The 23,594-nt window shown below is 45.3% G+C and overlaps 2 protein-coding genes across 3 annotated transcripts in view; both read right to left on the bottom strand.

Annotated features, from left to right (window-relative positions):
* CLASP1 (cytoplasmic linker associated protein 1) overlaps nucleotides 1–11,461 on the bottom strand; it is a 292,383-nt gene extending 280,922 nt beyond the window's left edge. Inside the window, exons 1-2 of the mRNA XM_030581023.1 lie at nucleotides 9,044–11,461; nucleotides 4,597–4,709 (exon numbers count right to left, since the gene is read on the bottom strand). The gene's annotated coding sequence lies outside the window, so the exon portion shown is untranslated. The remainder of the gene's footprint in view (nucleotides 1–4,596; nucleotides 4,710–9,043) is intronic.
* Nucleotides 11,462–15,524: 4,063 nt separating this feature from the next.
* NIFK (nucleolar protein interacting with the FHA domain of MKI67) lies at nucleotides 15,525–22,953 on the bottom strand. Of its 2 annotated transcripts, none has more exons than XM_030580308.1 (6): nucleotides 22,752–22,953; nucleotides 22,040–22,168; nucleotides 19,720–19,828; nucleotides 18,886–19,097; nucleotides 17,485–17,553; nucleotides 15,525–15,721 (listed from the first exon to the last, which is right to left on the bottom strand). In XM_030580308.1, the coding sequence occupies exons 1-6, from the start codon at nucleotides 22,869–22,871 to the stop codon at nucleotides 15,545–15,547; spliced, it is 816 nt and encodes a 271-aa protein (XP_030436168.1). In that variant the 5' UTR covers nucleotides 22,872–22,953; the 3' UTR covers nucleotides 15,525–15,544. The 2 variants fall into 2 exon arrangements, with proteins under 2 accessions (XP_030436168.1, XP_030436169.1); XM_030580309.1 differs by having other exon boundaries at nucleotides 17,485–17,544.
* Nucleotides 22,954–23,594: the final 641 nt, after the last annotated feature.

Genomic DNA, 23,594 nt, shown 5'->3' with positions numbered 1-23,594 from the left:
TTAAGAGGGCCATTTAGGGATCTGGGACAAACATCTGTCTGGGGATTGGTCCTGTTTTGAGCCAGGGGTTGGACTAGATGATCTCCTGAGGTCCATTCCAACCCTGGGATTCTATGATTCCCAAAACAGAAAATTCCTCCTGACAAGAAATGGTCAAATCTGTTACCAAGCAGAGATGCATTTTTACACAGGGGCAGTAAGGTATAACCTATAACATTTCTAGGGTGCATCTGCAGTTAAACTTGTGAATGGCTGGCCATGTGGAAAACAGCCAGTAAGGTCACAGAAGGCTGTGTCCAGGAAAAGACAGAAAAGAAGGATGAGGCGGATGCTCCTATTAATCTTTCAAACAAAAGAAGAAAGAGAATCAAACTAGTGTGAGGAAGGTGGCGTTTTGTTTCTGTACAACTATACATTAATTGTATTGCAATTAACTGCTCTTCCTGCTTCCTCTTGGCCTTTGATTGTTATACAGGAGATGGGAGAGTCCCTTCTTTTGCTCAGAATCTGTCCCAGAATTACTGTGGTTTGGCTGATCTAATCTGAAATCTACTCATCACTACTTCAAAATTGGCATACAACTTTGATTTCACCCCAGTGGTGGCTGCATTGCAAAGGCTGGTGAAGTGATCCCCATAACATATAAGGCCAAAATGTGTTTCCTATATATGAGTAGTCCAACAGGAGTACTTGCCTGGGTTAAGTGAACAAGATTTAACTCATAGTTTGTAATGTTGGCCATTACCCTCTGCCATCTCGTCATGAAGGGCATGGCAGAAATCTCCTGCAGACACTGCACCTCATATTGTGTAATGGAAAAGATTTAACATGCATTGACACAGAGGGGAGATCAGAGACAGGACTCCTGCATATTAGTACCAGCTTTGCCACAGATCCCCTTGGTGACCAGGGGAGAGTCACTTTTGTTTTTCTAAAAGCAGCAAAGAGTCCTGTGGCACCTTATAGACTAACAGACGTATTGGAGCATGAGATTTCGCGGGTGAATACTCACTTCATCGGATGCATTTTGTTTTTCTGTGCCTCTGTTTCCTCACCTAAAAAATAGAGAATGCTCTTTCCCTGCCTCCTAGAAGGGTTGTGTGAGGATTCATGTTCATGTTTCAAACAGCATTATCTGTCTGGAATGATGTTAAGTTTAATAATTCACCATTGTGCCCTTTCTGCATGAAAATTGTCACTGACCTAGATATGAGGCTCTTTCTGCTCAGACAATTTGTGCCTGCACTTCTGCATCTTAATTGGAGTTTTCCTGCCAAGCTTCAGAATTCTACATTGAGCTATTTCCATGTGATAGCTGCCCCACTTAACTCCCACGTGAAGGCTGAAGGAGTCGCTTCACTCAGCAAACAAAAAGGAAAATCCAGTCAGAGGAAGGGTTGTGATTAAGGGAAACTAGCCATTGGCTTCATAGCAGAGACCGTTTATATGTGTGTGCTTCGGTTCAGAGCGCAGCAAGTTCTGCCACCTAGGAAGAAACCCTGGGCATAAGACAGATTCCCAGGCTGTGTGACTGACTTTAGATCTGGTGAAAGCTGCCAGATTAATAGCCCTAACACTGAAGTCCTCTCGAAGCTGCCCATTAGTGCTAATTGTGGGGGGTGTTTGTTTTCTGATTTGGACTCTGGGATCTGGGCTGAGACCCACAAACTCATTTCACATAGGCCATCGAACAAGCATCTGTTAGTAACAAATTTCACTACAGACTTGGACTGGATTTGATCTAATGATCTAGAGCTGATGGGCTTTGTCGCCTATTAACTGGGGGTATGTATGAGTTCTAGTATTTATAGTTCAGCTATAAATGCTTATGTTTTCCCAGGCTGTCATACTGCCTCTGGGAGGGGTGATTTATGGATCAAAACAATGGGATATCTACTTCATATTATTTTAAATTCACATTTAATCAGCCTTTAACCCCATTTCCTCTTCACTAGTAACTTTCCATTTACCCCCCTTAGTTGGATTTCTTTCTTTCTGTTCTCTCTCTTTTTAGTTGCTACCTATTTTTATTTGTCTCTTTTTCTACCCTTCAAACCCTCATCAGTTCTGTCTCTCACAGACACAAATCAGAGTCACACACATGTTATGTGTTTTCATCTTTGAAGAACATTTTGATTTTTTGAGCCCTCCCTCCCCCACCCAAATATTAAAGAGGCTGAAAAGTGACATATGAAGGTTATAAATGTAGCATGCTCCTGACAAGGAAAAAATGCTGAGCACTGCAAGAGAGGCTGTGTAAGTGGATTAAGACTCTTTTTAAAGATTCGACCACCCTCCACCTCAAATGCAGATTTCCACTGAAATTTATAGAAGCATTAAATGAATCCAATGAGAGGTTTGTAATCAGAAAACAATATGACAAATATATACAGTCAGTCCACTCAGAAGCTAATTCTCAAATACACCAGTTTCAAGTCATCCTAAATACCAAAGGATTAGCTTTATTTTATGCATTAACTCTGTAAAATTTATCTTGTACAATTATGACTAGAGGGGGGTGGGGGGGAAAGCTAAACCAGAATCCTTCAGTATAAAAATTAAGGCCCAGATTCATTCCTGATGTAATTTCATTGATGATAAACTATAGTCAGATTTGGCACAGTGAGAAATGCACCCAAAACATTAATAAATATTTTTCACTTACATATCACATTCCATCTCAGAATTTCAAAGCTCTTTACAAACCCTAACAAATCCCCCGTCATCCTTTGCTTGTCATGGATTGTTTGTTTGGTCTGTGGGGCAGGGACTGAGGCAGCATGTACAACACAGACACTGCAATGTGCCACTGTAGTGCCATAGTGTGGACACTGGCTTTCAGTGATGGAAGGGGTTTTTCCATTGCTGTAATTAATCAACCCTTCTGAGAGGCGGTAGCGAAGTCGATGAAAGAATTCTTCTACCGACCTGGCAATGTCTACACTAGGGCTTAGGTTGGCTTAACTATCTCTCTCATGGGGCGTGAATTTTTCACACCTCTGAGTGACATAATTAGGTCAGCCTACATTTTAGGTGTAGACCAGGCCTGAGTCTTCCTGAGTTTGCAGATAGTACTTCGTGTATCGTGGGCACTGCCATAGTATAAAGAATTAATAAGAAGAGTGACTGCTCTGGATGATGCCTTTATAAAAGTGGCCTCAGGTATTACGCCAGTCGCTTCCAGATCAGATCTGCTCCTTTTTACACAAATCAATGGCTTTTCTAGCTGCCAGCCTGAGCCTTGCAAACTCAGTCTGATATCTGAAAATTAAACCAAGTCCCTTCCATGTCCTTGGTTAACAACAACTGTGTTGACGATGCATGAGCCAGAAGAGAATCCGACTCCCTTTCTCATAGCTGTAATGGTTCTGCACAGCTAACAAGTAAAGAGCAGCAAACGAATTTTAGTCACTTAGTGATTCTGAGTACATATAGGGAGCAGGTCTACTGAGTAAGAAGGTGCCATTTTGGACAGCACTCTCAGGGCAGAATCACAATCCACCTCTGAAGTAAAATCTCCCTTCCACTCTCCTTTGTACAGATAGGGAAACTCAGCCACAGAAAAGCTGCTTGGCTTGTCCAAGGACACACAAGGAGTCTGTGACATGGCTGAGACTAGAAGCCAGCTGTCTTGATTTCCAGCCCTGTGCGTCAATCACAACACCAGTCTCTCAGTTGTAATTAGTGCTGGTTGTTTTTGCAATGGACATAGAATCATAGAATAGCAGGATTGGAAGGGGCCTCAGGAGGTCATCTAGTCCAACCCCCTGCTCAGAGTAGGACCAATCCCCAAGTAAATGGCACCCTCAAGGGTTGAACTTACAACCCTGGGTATAGCAAGGCTCAAACCACTGAGCTATCCTTCCCCCTAAACTTAGGAGACCTTAACTGGGATAGCTGTGGCTCTGCTGATTCATCTCCTCTTCTGCGCGATCCCCATGGAGTCCTCGCGGAGTCCCCACTAGCATTTTATAGGGTCAAGTCAAGGACATTTGGGATTGTTACAGAAAAACAGCAAATTTCCAGGATCATCTTATCTTAAAGCCTCCTTTTTGTACAATAACTAATATTTTTTTTTAATGTAAATAATTAGCCAATAGTTTTAAACTCGCTCTCCCGCTCTTCACTATGGATAGCGCCATAAATGCAAAAAGGGAATGGAGGCTTGCTCAGTCAATTACAAAGACCCTGTCGTCCTTTGAAAACCTTCCTGTTTATCCCAAAATCATGCAAACATGCAGGCTTCATTATCATAGTTCTGGGCAATTGTTTTAGGAGGTGGGCCCCCATTCATGAAGCACTTGCTTAAGTCCCATTGACTCACATGAGGCTTAGAGTTAAGCATGATTTTTAAGTGCTTTGTTGAATGATGGGTCTAAACCAGAGACACCCAGACTGCAACACTGTGGTCTACATTGGCAGCTAAGCATGAGTCTATGGGGCTTGCTTTGCATGTGACTAAGCAAATCATATGTTATCAAAACTGAAAGCATCCAGCCAGAACACTGTACTTGCCCTCTATTATCTAGAATAGGGGAGCAGAAATGGCTTGTTGAATGAGTTTCCCAGCATTGAACTTAGCAGGTTTCTCTTCACCTTGCAGTCACGGGAAAAGGCGGCCATTGGCCATGGTTTGTGGCTCTCTGGGCTGTATTTGGCCTTCAGGTGGCACTCTGGACTCCACTTTGCAATGCTTGTCATTGGCTGAGCTGCAAATAAAAGAATAATATTGCTCATCACTCTGTATGGCTGTCCATGGATTTTGCTGACTCAGTGATGAGTCCTTGCCTCGAGTGGGGGCACACTGAGCCAGGTCTCAGATCCCACAGGTTGGGGTAGGCAACGGGTCCTCAGTGCTGAACTCTTTCACTAGTGGCATGCCATTGTGCTCGGTCCTGTCCCTCACTCCTATTCAATGGTTACATTAAGGCCATTTAGGAGGTTGCAAGAGACTGCTACAAGCTACAACTCCCACAGTGTGCTGATGATGTGACTGAGGTCTACACCCTGTTCTCATCATACAGGGCTGGTGCCATCAACTGCACCTGGGTGAGAGAGTCCAAGAACTGAGGCATTCCCTTTCCCCTCTCTGCTGTAGGACACTTAGGGGCCGTGCCCATGCATAACTGTACTGAGAGCACGGATGATGTATGCAAGAGCCAACATGCACACTGTTGCCTTTGGCTGCTAAAGAAAGCAGAAGTGTGAAAACAACATGCTATATACCATTGATGTTCTTTGCTATCCTAATATCATCAGTGGGATTCTCACAGCCCATCTGACCAGCTAAGGGATTCTGTCCCTGGAAACCCCCCAGTCAAAAACTTGATGGTGAGGGGACAAAGAAGATGTACACTGTACAGACAGACAGAGCTACTCCTTTCCCCTCCCCAGCCTGCCTCTGCCCCAGTGCTGCCTGGGTTACAGGGCACCCCACCAGTGCTGGGGTGATGGTCATGCTCCCGTGATGCCTGAGCTGCTTCCTACTGCCTGAGAAGCCTGTGGGGATTATCTGAGCCCCCTACAGAATCGTGATGGCCCCCCCTTTATCACTTCCTTGTCTGGAGCTCACCATGGCTTCTCCCTGTCACAGGGCAGCGTGGTCACTACACAGTGTACCATACTGCCTGGCCTGTTCATGTGATCCCACAGTCACACACACCAGGCTGGTACTGTTTCACCACATGGTTCCTTACAAAGCACAACAGCGTGCTGCAGACTTACACACAGCCCTCACTCCTAGGCTCAGGCTTTCCCCTCTCCCCACTACCTGTTCCTCCCAATTATACCCCTCCAGTTACTGAGTCAATTGCCTCATTAGCCCAGCAATCATCACCAAACTCTCAGTAATCCCCAACAGAAATGGACTAATTGGCTTCAGTTAGGCCTGTGCTCTACCCAGTGCTCAGCAGCCTGAGTGACCAGGGTGCTACTAATAGTGCCTTGGCACATCTCCCTATTTAGCAAGGAGCCTCCATTCACCATTCCCCTAACTCTCCCTACAATCCCCTCTCCCCCAGATTCAGACCACATCATTGGCTCCTCTCTTCAGCTTTCTAGGGACTCACCTCCTGTGCTCTGGATGGCATACAAGTTTGGAGCAGGTGGAAGGAGAAAGTTACACACTGAATCTTGGGATGTGCAGATGGTAAGACCAATCAAATAAGCCCTAGATTTGTTTGAATCAGTCCTTCTAGGATAAGAAGAAAATCTTCTGTGCTTTTCCCTAAGAGCCTACAAGAGCATCCATCATTCAACCCCGGGGCAATTTATTGATGTGGCCTAACTCCATGGGGAAGGCACTTTTCAGGTAGGTACAATTCTGTGGACAAAAGAGGTCCGTCCAGCGATTTCGAACAGCACTTGCTTTGTGAGTAAGCTGCCCAAGTCTGCTGAGTCAGGTATGCCAATGCCAAGCTGTTTTGGGAAGAGCTGCTTAAAGGGCAAGATGGAGCCTAGGGCTTCCGAGAGCAGCAGAAGCAGCCCGAAGAAAAAGCACAGACTTCTGCCAATTGGTTTTTGAGGCTGAGGAAAGGAGCAAAGATATCAATAACAGCCCAGCCTTCTGGGAAATGATCTCACTGAGCTGGACAAATGTATTAAAATGTCACTGTATTCGGATATAATGGGCTTAGCAACAGTCACCTTGATAGAGGGGTCACTGGTGATTAGTGGAATTCCCCAATAGCTAATGCAAACCTTACTGATAAGAGATGGTCTGCTTGGTACCACAGGAGCATTGGTAACAGAGACCAAGTTTTCCTTTCTACCCCCAGCCACCTGGCCTGAGTAGGGTTACCAAGAGTATTATCGTTATCACATGAAAGAGGTCGGTACCCCTCACACCACTGGTTTCTGTTGTGGTGGGATACATTGTTTGTACAGAGAGAGCATAAACAGGCTTCTCCCTAAGACAGTGAGGCATAACTCACCCCACCTTGCTTTAAGATGACTCTTTCAAGACTGACTCTGCTCACAGCCTGCAGGCTTTGCCACAGAATCCTCTAGCCTGAAAGCAGGCCCCCGGCTCTGAATGTGATAGCTTGCAATTCCAACACTGTGCTCAATACACCATCACTCCTTGCTCCATGATCACTAGGTTTCTTAATTCCCCAAAACGTAGCTCTCAGAATCAGTTACCCTTGGCTACTGCTGCATTTGACGAGCCTTTCCTCTACTGAGTTGAACTCTAAAGTAGCTGATGGCCACTAGCACCAAACATCCCTATTCCTTCACCTTCTATTGCTTCCTCCCTAGGCATAAGACAATATGAGCTGGCCTGACAGTGTTCTGGATTATGAAACTCTGGGACATAAACATTGTTCCCTGACTGATAAGGCTTGTTATAAAGGGTCTCTGGGAACTGAGGCAGGAGAGGGGTGGGTTTTTTAGAAAGCCAGGGCCTAGCCCGGTCAGGGCTTTCAGAACCTCGAAAAGGACCCAAAACTGTATCTGCAGCCAGTGTAAAGAGCAGATCACTGGCATGTTATCTCCTTGTCAGTCCTTTTTAGAAGGTATTATCTGGGAAAGAGGGAGGAGCAAACCAGTACTAGCAGCTACTGGGCCCCTCAGTACCACTGTCTGCAGCAGTCAGGTGTTCCTTACAGGCCACACATCCAAGGAGAGAACGCTGGGCTAGATAGGGGGAGGCATGCAAGGCCAACATCTTCCCTGGTCTGTATTATTTCTTGGAAGTGTTCTGGTGTGAGGGATTTGGGTGTTTGCTGGTAGTAAATGGATGCCTGGGATCTATACAATCACTTAGCGACTGTAACAAAATCTTTGTAACCACAACTCCCCACATGCCATCTCTCTAGATTCCAACATGTGCAAAACACTGCTGCTCAGTCTGTCATACTTACCAAGATGTGTGACCATATCAGCCCCATCCTCAGCTCCCTATTTGTTTCACAACCCAGGATATGGCTACACTTGTAGCTGTACAGCGCTGGGAGTTAAACCTGTCTTCGTACAGCTGAGTAGGGAAAGTGCTGCAGTCTGTCCACACTGACAGCTACCAGCGCACTATCGAGGCCACATTTGCAGCGGCATTGGGAGTGGTGCACTATGGGCAGCTATCCCAGCGTTCTAGTGGCAGCAACGTGCTTTTCAAAAGAGGGGATGGGGTGCAGTGTGACAGGGAGCGTGGGGGAGGCAGAGAGAGTGGATTTTTGGAGCCGACACTGTGTCAGCTCCTTGCCTTGCAAGTTCCGACCTCCCTCCCTCCTCCACCCCTCTCTCATTCACTGAAAGCAAACAGTAGTAGTTTGGTTTTTTTTCTCACAGACCAGATAAGCAGCCACTCCCCAAAAGGGACCCTTCCCCTCCCCACCACCGCCTCTCTCTTCAAGCAAACATCAGCTGTGAGCGTTCCAAAGGAAGCCCCCCGCCTGCCTCTGCTCATTCACAGCAAACAGTATCTGTGTTTGTTTGTTTTTGATAAGCACAACAAAACAAAAAGAGGGACATCACAACAAAACAAGGAGAGGAACCTTAACTTAAAAGGATTATGGGGAGTTTCCGGAGGTCAATCACTACATAATACGGTTACTCCCCGTTTACACTGGAGCATCAGCATCTCAGCCACTCTGCAGCAGCTGTTATTCCTCTCGGGGAGGTGGAGTACCTGCACTGCGGTAGCCATGGAGATACAGCGCTGTATGTGCCTTGCCAGTGTGGACGGGGAGTGAGTTATAGAGCCATGGGCAGCTTTATTGCACTGTAATTCTCAAGTGTAGCCAAGGCCCCTTCAGCTGATCTCCCAGGGTTTGTATCCCTTTACTCATGCAGCAGCAGTCTGTCATGATAGATGGAATCACAGTCTGCTTTAATCAGGAGACATTTGTTAAAGAAAACTAGACATGAACAAACAAGCGTCCACACAGCTTGAGTTCCAGCATTGTGTCCATTGTTTACAAGGGACCACACCCTGTCTGGATTTCTGCACAGCCCATAGACATCTAATGGTTGAATTATATACTGCAAGTAAACACATTACACTGTCTACTCCTTCATATAGTCTTGCGACTGTTGGTACAAGTACCTTTTCTGCAGCTCTTGCCACCTTGAGTGGCTTCTCCACCTCATTTACTTTCTCTTCCATCTCTTCAGATCTCAGCTGAGAGGATTTCTTTTCCTCCCTCACCTTTACCTCAGAACTTCTCACTCCCTCTGTGACTGCACATACTTTCTCTCTGTACCTCGATTATTTCACATTGCATAGAGCTTTTGGGGAGGCAACCCAAAATAAAGTTGTATTTGTTTTAAAAGATTGACAGCTTAGGAACCAGTGGCAAAACAAAAGCAGCATTTTCTTCCTCCTCCAGTTAGAGCCGAGTTTCACAGTTTCTGATTTGATCTTTTGTAGCATTTCTGTAGTCCATCCTTTCCCTGCGCAGTGGGAGATCTATGCACTTATTGGTCAACTAAAGCACTGTGTGGTTCCAAGCAGGGCTTCAGTTTCACAGTACTCAGCAGGTGGCTGGAGAACTGATCCCAGCTTCAGGGTGAGTGACATGGCTGACATCTCTTGCTGCCCTTCCACATTTTCAATCTCAATCCAGAGCGGCTCAGCATTACCCTGAGTAGGGAAAATGCTTTGCTTTGACACTTAACTCGCTTCTAATTTGTTAACCTTTTGCATGGTTTACGCTGGCAGCAGCTGAGCTTGGCCAGAAAAGTGAGATCGAACTCATGAGTGTCAGGTAAGCGTGGGACATGCAGAATCCCCCCTGCAGTGTGCTCTCTGCTTTTTCCCTGCAATTGCTTAGCAAAGAAAATGTAGATTATTCCTCACTGAAGTCATGCCTCTGAACTTTCACTTTAATGATTAGGCACGTGCTTAGCTGTGATTCCAGCTAGTGGTTGGCTGAGAATTGCACACATTGCTTTGACTGTCATTCTGTTAGTACAATACCTTGCACAGTGGGGTCCTGTTCCACGACTGGGGCTCCTAGGTGCTACCACAATACAAATAATAACTAATATCCCATTAACTGTTGTTGTTCCATCTCCCCTTACTCCCCATCCCAATCCACTTGTGTGTCTCAGCCACCTGTGATTCCTTGTCTCCTAGCACATAAACTCCTTGGAGCAGGGATTGTCATTTACCAGATTTGTCCAGAACCTAGCACCACAGAGCCCTGACCTGCTTGGCCTCCAGGCACTAGAAAACTGCAAATGTTAAATCATCACCATATTTTAAAAAAATCATTGCACATGGATGAGTGGTAATGGAAAGCTCAGAGGCGGTTGGACATCACATACCTATCACAGCTTCCTTCACCCAGCTTACACTGGCTAGCTCCAGCCTTCCACACAGCTGCTGTCACTTTGGTCTAACAGGATGGGGTGAAACTGGCAGCTATTCCTTCAGTGGTGTTTCCCACCACTTTCTTGGAGTTCCCTCAGACTTTGTTTCCCAGCTGTTTGAGCAAGGCTTTGATTCCATCCACGGGATGTGGCATTTTACTGCACACTTGTAAAAGAAAGAGGAGGAGGATTCACTACACATCACTGGCCAGAACCACCAGAAGCTAAACTCTGGTTTGACTTGTGGAGGAACGCCCTTATCCCATACCTCTTCTGCAGCACCCCCTCCTCAGCCATGCAGTATGCTGACACAACCACTCGCTGAGCACTAGGGTGCAGCCACTGAGCCTAGGGCGACACCAGCATCTCAAAAAGGGAGTGATCCAACTAGTTTGGGGGTGTAGCCACAGCATATCCCATTCTCCATCCCCACATTCTGCTGAAACCTGGCAGAAGTTAAGGAGAAGGTGCCCCCTCTGATCGACAGCACCCTCATTTGCTAGCTTGGATATGACACAGACTGAGACCAGGTCCATTGTTTAGGGAGACGAAGCTGTACTTAGGATACTGGGAGGATCTCGGCCCCAGGCCTGATTACTTGTGTCACTTGATTATTTTTTCAGTCAAGCCCCCACACCATTTGTTCCCAGTGCTGTGTGTTCTATGGGATGCTGTGCACTCCTGGGGCCAACTTCCCCAGCTGGAATGAAGAGATTACTTCACAGGCACAACGAGCAGATTCGCTTTGAGCTCCTCTGCCAGAAGGTGTTGTGTAGATGTGGGCAGACTGCACTATCCCAATCTGAGTCACTCAGATCCAGTACAACAGCATACATAACTTGCCTGTCACCAATCCCTATAAATACTCCACAGCCTCCCCAAAAATCCCATCCGTTTTCTGAGCAAGTGAAGAGTTTTGCATTTGACCAAGTCAAATGAGCAAATGTAGTGTTCACAGTGTGAAATCCCTGCAAGGAGGGAAGCATAACTCATGACACAGCACGTCCGTCCATTTGCTACGGAAACTATGTTTGGTAAGTATCAGGTGTCCAAATTTCTGCTTGTGTGCAGAGCCTGGGAGAGCTGTGTATTAACACAAACAGCCTAAAAACAGCATCACAAGTCAGCCTGCACCAGTGAGCTTATTGCCAAAGCATTGATAGTGCAAGCTGATTATTACTGAGTGCTAGCTACGCACCATCATAAGCTGGCACAGCACCTTGCACAGACAGTTCTGTATCCCTGCTCTGTGGATCTTATGCTGCAAACTAGATTCAAAACAGCAAGGGAAGATGATAAAGGGAGTGGAGGTGTAGGCTACAGCAGTAACTGAGCGGATGGATCTATTGTTATTGTATGCACAGGGCTCAGGAGTTCCTTGGGTGAGATTTGTTGTAAATAGAGAATGGATGTCCAAAATGAAAGTGGAGTTTAGCAATGGAAGTGCTGGCTTAAAGGAGTGGCTCTTGGGGAAGGATCTGAAGGATGAGGTTGACTAGCTGAATTCCAGTGCATGACACATGGGATTAGACAGGATAAAAAGCCATTGAGTCACACGTGGGAGGAGATGGCAAAACCTCTTACTGATTTCAGCATATGCATATCTGGCCCATAGGGGAACTGAATTGGCAGAGCACAGGGCACGCAGAGGGGGGAAAGGGCGTATGAGATCAGATAGGTGGGGGCAGAGCACTGCCAGGCTTGAGAGGGCAGAGTTAGAACTTGTTTCCGGGGGGGGAATGGCTCTAACTGAGGAGCTTGCACAGCGAGAGTGAGAAAGAAGAGTTTGCTGGCAGCATATTGGATAAACACATTCAGCTCCTTTTGTCCTCAGTCTGGACTGATCAGTGTTTTTCTACCAACATCAAAGTCCTTTTGATAAAGAGCAGGGCATGATTTCCAATAAGGCCATCATGATTTTTGCAAGGTCCAGCTCCCCCATGGAACACTGCTTGCCCATTCCTGCAGAGAGAGCCCTAAATACCAAGCCAGTTTACTAGCCATACCAATCATACCTAGTGCAGCCTAGATACTAGAGTTTCTTTTATTTGATCTTGGGAGACCACTCATTAGAGATTCCCCCATTCTGTTCATTGTGGGGTGGGGGTTTGTTTCCCTATCAGTGAAATATGCTGCCATCCAGTGTTAGGTTCTTTAAAGCATATAAAAAACCACCAGCAGCAGCTTGGTGAGTATGCCTTCCTGAATCTAAATATTGCTCATAATATCCTATGCTGGTACTCAAATTAATTTACAATATGCAATTTTTGAAACCTTTATACTTTGAGATAATGTTCAGGCTACATTGATCTGGTAAGTCTTTTGTTAATGTAAGTATTTAGGTTAAGAATAAGCTTTTTAAAGGTGACCTGGACAGAATGAATAAATTAGATCAGAGGTTCTCAAACTTTTGTACTATTGATCCCTTTCACCGAGCAATCCTGAGTGTGACCCCCGACCCTTATAAATTCAAAACACATTTTTTATATTTAAACACTATTATAAATGCTAGAGGCGAAGCAGGATTTGGGGGTGGAGGCTGACAGCTTGCAACCCCCATGTAATAACCTCACAACACCCTGAGGGGTCACAACTCTGTTTGAGAACCCCTGAATTAGATCTGTGTCCTTTGTACAAAGCAACTGTGGCAAATTGTAGGCCCTTAACACGCGAGCTACTGTATTTAAAACAGATTACTACTGATTTTTAAAATTCCTGTTTATTTAGTTACTAGTGGATTATTACCTTGCAGATAGGCAACATGTAAGGTGAGATTCTGCCTTCCAAACAATTTTAACCTCAAGACTGTTCAAACCCTTAACTGTATAGATAAATAGTTAAAATATATAGCTACATTAAACACTTTACTATGCAAAGCAAAACAAACCCATCTGCACTAATAAGAGGGTGTAATGTCTTGGAAAGGTGTATTTCATTTTGTGTGCATGCCAAGACATTATTAAAGAAGGTACGCAAAACTGGTGATCGTGCCAGGCTGGTTAGCAGATTTCCCAAGCATCCCATTGTGCCCAAGAAACCAAAAACATCTGAGGTGAAGTCACACCCAGCCAAGATGCTTCCTTGATCACTAAGAGACAAAGGCAAATTATCTGACCTTAGTCACCCAACAGAGGCTAGCAAATACACACATCTGACTCTCAGATTTAAATCGTAAGATGACTAAGTGAGGATAGATCTAGCCAGGAAATTGATCAAACTTCCCTTCTGCTGCCAGGCAAGTCCCACAATAGCCAGGAATTCAGTTGGCTGCTCAGGTATGTTGTCCATTAGTCTTAGCCAGGTTTTCATCTGAAATCTCTTGCCAAGCCTGACCAATGGCCAACAAAGCTGCAGCAATGAGAGTCTCTCTTCTCAAGCAATACAAGATCAGGACTTGCGTAACTCAAATTCATTTTTGTGTGACTCAGACTTATATTAAACAAAATACAAATACTAATTGCATTGTCAAAGGATCACTTTCTAAAAGGTCTGGGGGAGTGACAGTTCCATGCACATGCTATAGTATTTCTCCAGAGAAACTTAGCACTACACCACTGTTTTAAAAGACAGACTCTCCTTTTGTGTTGAGTAATCAAATTAACAGACCTCACCGATGAAACAAAGCTAGAGATCTCTAGTCTCCTAACAATGTCTCCACCTGATTCCAGACCAGACTTTGGAACAACTAAAACAGCCTGCCTCAAAAACATTCTGCCAAGGTTTTATGCTGATCCCAGAATGATGGATAGGACTTTAGCCCAGGTCTGTAGTTACCCTCTTCACTGTAGTGCCAGTATGTCAATTTGAAGTACTCGAAGTCATCTGTGACAGATGTTGCGAGAACGTTTTCATTCTTTTTGCAGAATGAAAGCCAGCCTCAGCTCCTCTGACCTCAGAGTAGGAGTGAGACAAGCCATTCGTTCAGGAATCAGCCTCCCTATTCAAGTGTAGGGTACTGATGCTCAGTTTATGGATCAGTAAAAAATACACTGTAAAGATCAGCAGAGGGAAAAATATTAACTTGATTCTCTTCACCCCACAAGCAGCTAGTCTCATTTTACAGATGGGAAAATTAAGGCACAGAGCAATGAAGTGAGTTGTGTAAAGCCACAGACAAGCAGAGCTAGACACATAACCCCAAATCTCCACTCAGTTTTGTGTTTTAACCACGTTGTCTCAAAAATAGACACTACTTTCAGATCACCCATGAAACAGCAGAAATTTGCCCATTCTTGCTGAGTACTCACATCTAAGATGCAACTGTTTTAAAGCAGGCCATTTCAATACGATTCCAGCACCATACACAACCTAGCCAGAAGTCACTTGAAAAAAGTCAGTCCTATTTTTTTGTGTTGTCAGACTTATGGGAAGTGGAAGATAGAATCATGGATTTTAATGTTTTCCTTCGCTTTCAAGGTTCCTTTAAAGTCTGCAAACAGAGCAGCAAACGTGTGTAAGAGAGAAATCCAGATGCAATTAGTAAATTACTTTCACTTGTTTGGCATGATTATAGAGCAGCCTATAGGCTAATGCAAGTTTTGAAAGCGTGTTAAGTGGTTGGAGTTTTAAGCTCCTTTTCTAAAGGCGACTGTGATAAAGGGTCATATGATGCAGTAAAAGCCCAAGTCTGGGGGCCAGGAGATCTGAGTTCCATTGTGGAGCAGCCTGAAACATCATCTAAATTAGTCTTCATGAATTAGATGAATACACCATTAATGTAAAACGAGCATTCATCCCATTGATGCTACTGAAAGTCACAATGTACTTCTAACGTGTTTATAAAAATTGATATCCCTCCACTAATTAGTACTGTTAAGCATACGGCCATCAGTGGGCTCGCAAGGCTATCCTTTGATTTCCTTGCAAAGGGATCAGCCATTCTAATGAGAGAAGAGTAGTATGTTACAGAGCTAATTCAAAGTGACAGTGGGCACCTTAGGACACAAACTTCCATTTTATCTACACTGATCAACACAGACATGGATTTGAGAGAGTTCTGAGAATCTTTTATAGCAGGGGCTCTCAGACAGGGGGCTGCGGCTACCCTTCCCTTGTTGCTAAGTGGAATGCCTCCGGACTAGATGGACGGGGCCCTCTGATATGGGGAAGGTTGGGAACCACTGTTCTACTCAAACCAAGAATGAACGCAAGTCAGTAAGGACTGCTGGAAGTTCCAGCTTGCAAGCATCCTTTGGAATGAAGAAAAACTTGGCTACAGAGGCTTCGTCTTTGTTTATTTCCGTTTCTTTGGATGAATTTTTTTCTGCAGCTCCGTTGTCTTCTTGGTCTTTCGAGCAGTGCTCTTTACACTTGTTGGAGGCAGTCTGATGGTTATTTCGTCTTCATCATCTTCTGCTGGTTGCAATTTCCGACGCTCAAGCGCTGTGGGCGTACACACTGGGGTGGGGTCCTAGAGAAACCAAATAAGGTAGTTACCATTGGAGGGACAGCTTCCCTAACAGACATATCCTATACGGCATCAAGCACACATGGAACAACTGCCAAGAGATAGCAAGTGCAAATGATTTCTAAACTGGAAAGCTTTCTAAATAGATTGTCAATTTTTGCATATTAAAATAGATGTACATGTTTTCAGCAATGGTACAGGGGAAATATGAATTAGATTAATTTGTATTCCCTTGAACAAATGTCATGAGTTGCTCTATTTTTCAGCATTAAGATAATTACTCCTTGATTCAAAGGGTTAAGGAAGGTAAAATGAAGGGAAAATAAAGATGAACAGAAGGTGTCATGAAGAATGTAAAGACATTTAAGAGCCAGGGATATTGCTCCCTTATAAATCCAGAGTCATGTAGAAACTAACATTTTCCACATCCCAATGGCAATATCTTTTTAAAACATAATCCATTTCCCTGTGCATTGTTTTCTTATTTTACAAGCCCCTCAGATAGCCGCCTCTGCCCTTTTCACAAGAGACAAGCCAACCCCCACCCTCAATTATCCAGAATTACCGCACAGCAGTTACCTGCTGTGACACTTCTTTCCTGTGGATCCAAATGAGAGCACTCAACCCATCACACACACACACACCCAGTCGGACTTTTCCAGGTGTACATTAAAATGGAGAAGGCCAAGGTGCAGTGTTCAAAACTCTTATTGACAGGTCAAAGCAGTAGGTGAAACCTTAGTGTTCTTTAGACTTTTGGACTGTAACGTGGAATCTCGAGCATGGGAATCTGACCTTTCTGATCATAGCACTATTCGTTTTACATGGCTGACGGCAGCTCCCAACATCTTTTAGCTTATTTATACCAGATTAGCAAACTGCGGCCTGGTCTACACTAGGAAGTTTTACTGGCAAAATTTTCCTTCTGTTGGCCCAGGCTTCCATTCATATATAATTCTGGGTCTTGCTGATAAATGCTCCATGTTTGCTGGAATAATTATTGCCATTTCCTCAAGTGAAATAAACCATCTGTTGGCACAGTGCTAGTGTGGACGCACATATAGCTATACAAGTATGAGTTGTCCTCCAGCAACAATCCCACAATGCAACTTTCTCTTTAACAGTGGCTGGCTGGAGAAGAGACCTGAGCTGTTGTGTGCTTCATCCATATTTGCAGAAACAAGTTGAAAATGTCATGTAAAAGAGCAGTAGATAATGGGATGGAACAGGAAGTTGTAGAATTCAAGATCAAATTCCCACAGCCCTTTAAGAGGAATGAGGGTATCCCATAATACACAGCAACCACCCCACAGTGTAAACTTCCTAAAGGGTAGCAAGCCAGAAGCTAGTGTGGATGACACTGGGATGCCTACCCACAGTGCAACTGCGTTTTGATGACACAACCGATGGCGGGTGGACATGATGCATGGGCAGCACAAGCAGCCACATTTGGCGCATTCTGTCAACATACCTTATCAGTAACGGTAAGCCAGCAAAACTTTGGCTGGTAGAATTTTCTAGTGTAGACAACACTTAAGACCTCTGCTATTCCAGACAGCACATGCTGCCTTCCATTCAGAAGCGTGCACTCTTACCCACACTGCAACTCTTATTGCTACAAAGTCAGTCTGTCACCAGCACAACAGGGCGCAGGACACAGCCTCAAGAAAGTAACAAGGGAACTGCAGTAACCAGTCATGCGTCTGAAGAACAAGGTCTGGTGCCTTTAGTCTGCATGAAACCCACTGAGATCAGATGAATCTTACCTGGCTGTTCACAGATATGTTCAGGTTTGAGTCTGAAACATTTTTTTTCTTCTGAGACATCTGTGCAGCCTATGAAAAGAAACATATCAAGTAATTACACAGGATTGCCTTCTAATGCAAAGTTATTGAGATTCTCCTAATGCAGCCGACAGACTTTTCCTTCACGGTTATAAAATCTTTACTGCACCAATCACATCTGAACCAGTAAATTGACCTAACGTGCCACAGAACTCAAGGAATGCGATTTGGTGTACACATCCACCACACAATCACAGAAATAAGAAAACCCTTACAGGATCTTGTATATCTACTGACAATACACAATTGGACCCTGCAATAGTTAAGTGTTTCATCCCATTGCTTTGTAAACACAGAGTATCTAAGTAGAGGAAGGATGGTCCAATGATTAGGGCACCAGCCTGGGACTTGGAATATTTGGCTTCCCTGCCCTGCCACAGACTTCACGAGTGACTTTGAGCACATCATTTATTCTGTCTTTACCTCAGATCTATCAAATAGGGATAAATAGCATTTCTGTACTTCAGAGTGGCAGACCGAAAATAAACATTAAAAGACTGAGGTGCTCGGGTCCTATGGTAATAGGGGGGCTTACAAGTGTCTTGGATAGGCAAGTAGTGGAAAACAAACTGACACGAATCAAAGATCACGTTTCAAGTCAGTCACTGTCCTATTAAACACGTATAATGTTAAAGACATTTCTCTAAAAGAAAGAGAACAAGGCTTTGTCTACACTACCACATTTGTCAGTAAAGCTTTTGTCACTTGGGGGTGTGAAAAAAACAACCCTGAGAAGTTTCACCGAAAAAAGTGCTGGTGTGGACAGTGCTACGCTGGCAGGAGACATCACCTGCTGGCAAAGAGTAGCTACAGGGGAGACTCTACAGTGGCACAGCTGTACTGCTACATCTGTAAAAGCAGCAAAGAATCTTGTGGCACTTTAAAGACTAACAGACGTTTTGGAGCATAAGCTTTCGAGGGTGCATGCATCTGACGAAGTGGGTATTCACCAACGAAAGTTCATGCTCCAAAACATCTGTTAGTCTATAAGGTGCCACAGGATCCTTTGTTGCTTTTACAGATCCAGACTAAAACGGCTACCCCATGATACTTGCTACATCTGTGCTGCTGTAAGGTCCATAGTGTAGACATTCCCCAAGTCTGGTAGAGCCAACAATCCAGCAATCAAGTCACTGTATGATTTCTAAGATCGCTCACGCTGTCCTCACTGTGATTTAATCTCTGCACTAATCTCCAGATTAAATGTAACATTCTTAGATCAATCACGTATACTGGATGCAACACTTTCTCCTATTTAGCACAATCTTAGACATGAACTTTGAATTTAATACTTGACCAAGAACCACAAGAGCCTTCACTTACAAATCCAGGGAAGTCATAATCTATTCCCTTCTCAGCCAGCCTCTTTCGTAACTGTTTCTCATTTTTTAGTAGTCTCTTTGTCATCCTTGTCTTCTCTTGGGGAGTTCGTTTCTTGTTATATCGCTTGACTGCTGGATGCGATGGCTTCCTAAATGTCTTCTTACTGCCTCTGAAGAGGTTTTCATGCACCTTTTCAGGTGGCATATATTCACCTGTGTCATAAAGCATATCACACTAAATCAACAGTTAAGAAGGTAGGGGAGAGGGATAGCTCAGTGGTTTGAGCATTGGCCTGCTAAACCCAGGGTTGGCAGTTCAAGCCTTGAGGGGGCCACTCAGGGATCTGGGGCAAAATCAGTACTTGGTCCTGATAGAGAAGGCAGGCGGTTGGACTCATTGACCTTTTGGGGTCCCTTCTCGTTATATGAGATAGGTATATCTCCATATATTATAAGAATGGTCAGACCAATGATGCATCTAGCCCATCTTCCGACAGTTGTCAGTGCCACATGCCTCAGAGGAAATGAGCAGAATCAGGCAGTGATTTTCAACCTCTTTTCATTTGTGGACCCCTAAAAAATTTCAAATGTAGGTGCAAACCCCTTTGGAAATCTTAGACAGTCTTAGCAGTCATAAGACTGCGAGGATTGCATGGGGTGGGGGGACAGACGACGATGACGACACTCAAGGAGAAAGGAAAAGAGAATCGGTGATATTCACTTGGAAAAGCTCCTTGTGTGCTGGAACTCTAACACGAAAATGCAAAATTTCCCTGACTTCCCAGGAAACAATACACTCACATTTCCCTCGCTCACCAGTGTCTCATATACTCACACTTTAGGAGTCTTTCACAGAACAGGTAGTTGTTCATGGTATCGGCAACAATCTTAGCAACTTCATCTGATTCGAACTCTACAAATCCATAGCCTTTGCTGTCTCCAGTCTGCCAGACAATGACAACAGTATCAGAAATCTAGGTTATGTTTACACACTATGTCTGAGAACTACACTAGACTGTTTTTTCACGCTCCAAGGAGCATTCTGTTCTCAGATCAACGAAGACAACTCCCAGTAAACTCAGTAAGCACTTCACGAGTCTTAGGGCAGAATTAGCCTATGATGATGTACAAGATAAAGATAAGCTTTTACAGATTTTATGTGAAACCAATAGCTCTGTGTTATGTATACAGGGAAATAAACATTGCTTAGTAACAAACATAACAAAACGAAAAAGCTAAGTAAAAGTTATGCCATGAGATGAAGGGGCATTTCCCCTTTCAGTAGAAGGGGTGGCCAACCTGTGGCTCCCTGTACAGGCACTGACTCTGGGGCTAGAGTTACAAGCACCAACTTTCCAGTGTGCCGGGGGGGGGGGGTACTCACTGCTCAAGCCCTGGCTCTGCCACAGGTCCTGGCCCCCACTCCACTCCTTCCCGTCCCCTCCCGCATGCCAGGAAACAGCTGACTGGGAGGTGTGAAGAGGGCAGCAGGCGCTGGGAGCAGGCAGCAGGGAGCTAATGGGGAGTGGCTCAGGCTGGCCACCCCTGATCTAAAACCAGCCATTTGTATTACAAAGTAGTCAGGGAGTTTAAAAGCACTGTCCCTCCTGTTATATTCATTCAGAATTCTACAGCGGATACAGACTACTCTAACATTTCTCACTTTTGTGTGTTTAGTTCTGATGTAAGGGGCTAGATTCACAGCACTGGAATTGGAGCCCTGTTTAACCACAGAACCAGGGGCAACTTCCTCACAACACCTGCCTATATATCTCTATTCTTTTCTGGAATGACCACCTTTATGGTAAGAGGTAATGGCAAGCCTTTTCCCTCTTCTGACCCTGCCAACAGGGTTTCCACTTCAAGTGATACCTCTACACTACAAAACAGATATAAGTAACAAGTTCTAAGTCAATGATGAGACTTCAGAACAAGGTTATCTTCAGTAACCAGCTGAGCTGAATTCAAACCAGTAACTTAAATTAAAGGTTTTAAAGACCAATGACCAAAGTTCAGCCAGCCTCTGGAACAAGACATTTAAGATAAACATCCAAGTAAAAGTATACTTCTGAGGTGGTGAAGTTTTTGTGAAACCAATCAATGGCTTTAGAAGTTCAGAAGTGGGACGAGGATCCTGAATTCCTGAAGAGCGAACATTTCTGTGTGTTCTGAGAGGCTATCCTTGTTTCCAGGATGGACTATTAGAACACAAGAGCAGGGATATTTCAGGCTCTCTCAGACCCTGGTATAAATGGCAGCCCATTTTTAAAGTCCGTGTTCCTCCATATTGCTTTTATACATTGGTTGGAGTGATTGCACATCAGTAACATTCTCAAAATGGAAATCAAGAGGAGAAGGATGTCCAGGATGTGAGGATTTCATAATGTTAAATAATCTGTTGTCCAAGTCCTAGCACTAGTAACTATGTTAACTGATTTTGTTTGTGCAGCACACAAAGCATGCTCTGCACTTTACAAAACCCTGCCCCACAGGTCTTACACTTTAATTATAGACATGAATGAAAAGAAAACCTGAGACTGTGTCAAAGTAGGAGAAAGGGAAGAGGGGTACAAGATTACACAATATTTGGTCGGTCACATGCATTTTTGGTGGCTACATACACTTAAAGTGGGCAGAGGGAAGGGCACAGACAGAGGTGAGAACAGATTTTAGCAGGTGCATTTTGGATGGATTGAAGGGAAGTCAGGGAAGCTGGAGAAAAGGTTGCAGCAATCGAGACTGGAGATAAGGACACAGAAAAGTGCTTTAGGGATAGAGAAGAATTGGATTTTTGAAATGCTGTAGAAGTTAAACTTGGTAACACTCTGGCCATGTAGGAAGGAGTAAGAGGGTGCCAAAGATTAATCCAAGGGTCAGAGCTTCAATGATTTTGAAGATGATGTTATCCATGCCAATGGAGAAAGGCTGCTACTTCCTGCATCTTAATGTGGAACAACTGGGCCTTGAATGAAGTTCTGGGAAATGGTAATAAAAAATAACAATGAGGACACCAATATGCAGATAGCTCTTGGCCAGTGCTCACTTCTAATGGGGAAAGTTTCTTAAATGAATGTGAGGATCTGGGGGACGTAGGGAAAAATCAGTAATAACTGCAATTAGGAAGCTAAACAACTCAAAGCAATTATGATTTTTACCTTTTTACTTCTTGAAAGCCGAAGTCTGGTGACTGTTCCAAACTGGCTGAAGTACTCCTGGATTTGTGACTCAAAAAGCCCCCTAGGGATATGCCCTAAATAAATTACACCAGGAGTCAGCTTCTCATGCTGTGAAAAGGAAAAATACAGGAAACATTAAAAACACGGGAACGTTTATGCCCAATCACCACCTTAAACAAAAGGAGACAAAAGGCCACGGATCTGGTCCCAGTAAATCAATTTCTAGTTTGATCTTCCAAAGCAGGTTGCATCCCTGATTGATTTCCCGTTTTCCTTCCCTAGCCGGTCTCCCACCAGGTACAATTTTCACACTCACAGCACGAATACACCCACCGAGATTTGAACACAAAACCCTACTGCCAAGTATCTCCACTATCGCGGCTCTGCGCGACTTTCGAGCTTGTTTCTCAACTCTACAGGTGGGAGGGGGGGGGAGACGGTGGGGGAGAGTCAAATTTTTTAGGCAGCCTCTGGCTGTTCGGCGTCTGAAATGTCCCCTCCCTCCGTAGCGGATCCCCCAGTGCCCGCTGCACTGACTGTCCAGAAGTGACTCCACAGCCCCGGGAGCAGGGAAGGAGCCCCCGGCCGGCCCGCTCAGGGCCGCCTCCCCGCAGGCAGCTCCAACGCGGGCCCCGCTGCCCGGGGCTTGCCCGAGGGGGCTGAGACCCGCGGGCGGGGCCCGGGCTCTCACCTTGGTCCGTCTGCCGGAGCGGACGCGCAGCACCTTGTCCTGGAACTCGCGCTGCAGCTGCGGGTCCAGGGCGAGGAGCGAGGCCGAGGCCCCAACCACTTCCGCCGCCGCCGCCGCCATCACACGGCGCTCTCGCACTACCTACACCGGACCGGACCACGCCGCCGCTGCCTGCCTGCCACCACGCCGCAGCCACTTCCGCTTCCGGGTCCCTAGCCGGAAGTGCCTTCCTGCCAATTTCCGCCCGCCCGGGCTCTAGGGCCCGAGCGGAGACGTAGGGCTACAGCGGCCCCTGGCGGACAGAGCGCAGCCAGCGCGCCCCGCACCCCGCCAGCCGGGGGCGGCCACGTGGGCGCTGGCCGGGGCCGGGGAGCTAGTCGGGGCCCTGCTTCTTTCCCCCTCTAACTACACGTGCCCCCGAGGCCCTGTTTTCAGGGCAGGCGCCCAGGGGAACTGAGTGGAGCTGGGCATGAGCGAGGCAGGGCTGCCCCGGTGGAGAGGCAGAGCACCGGGGATGGGAACTCATCCGCAAAGGAGGCCCCAGAGCATGGCAAGAAAGTGACACGCCCATAGACCCAGAGCATCAATGGTAGTTAGGTGCCGAAATACAGCTCCCCAGGGGAATTCTGCACCAAACAAATCTGCACACAGTTTAAAATGCTGCCTATTTTATTTGTCAAAAGAACACAGTATAATGGCTCCAGTTTAAATTATTTTGGTAATTTATTTCAAAATATTTGTCAACAAGAATGTCACAGTAGAGATGACAACAAAAAATTGCCCCAGGAGTAGAGAATTAAACACCTGTGACAATCCGGTTCCAGTTGGGGGATGTTGGAGGGG

The sequence above is a fragment of the Gopherus evgoodei genome, chromosome 11 (assembly GCF_007399415.2).
Source record: "Gopherus evgoodei ecotype Sinaloan lineage chromosome 11, rGopEvg1_v1.p, whole genome shotgun sequence".
Classification (NCBI taxonomy): Eukaryota; Metazoa; Chordata; order Testudines; family Testudinidae; genus Gopherus; species Gopherus evgoodei.
This window is presented reverse-complemented; position numbering and strand designations above follow the sequence as displayed.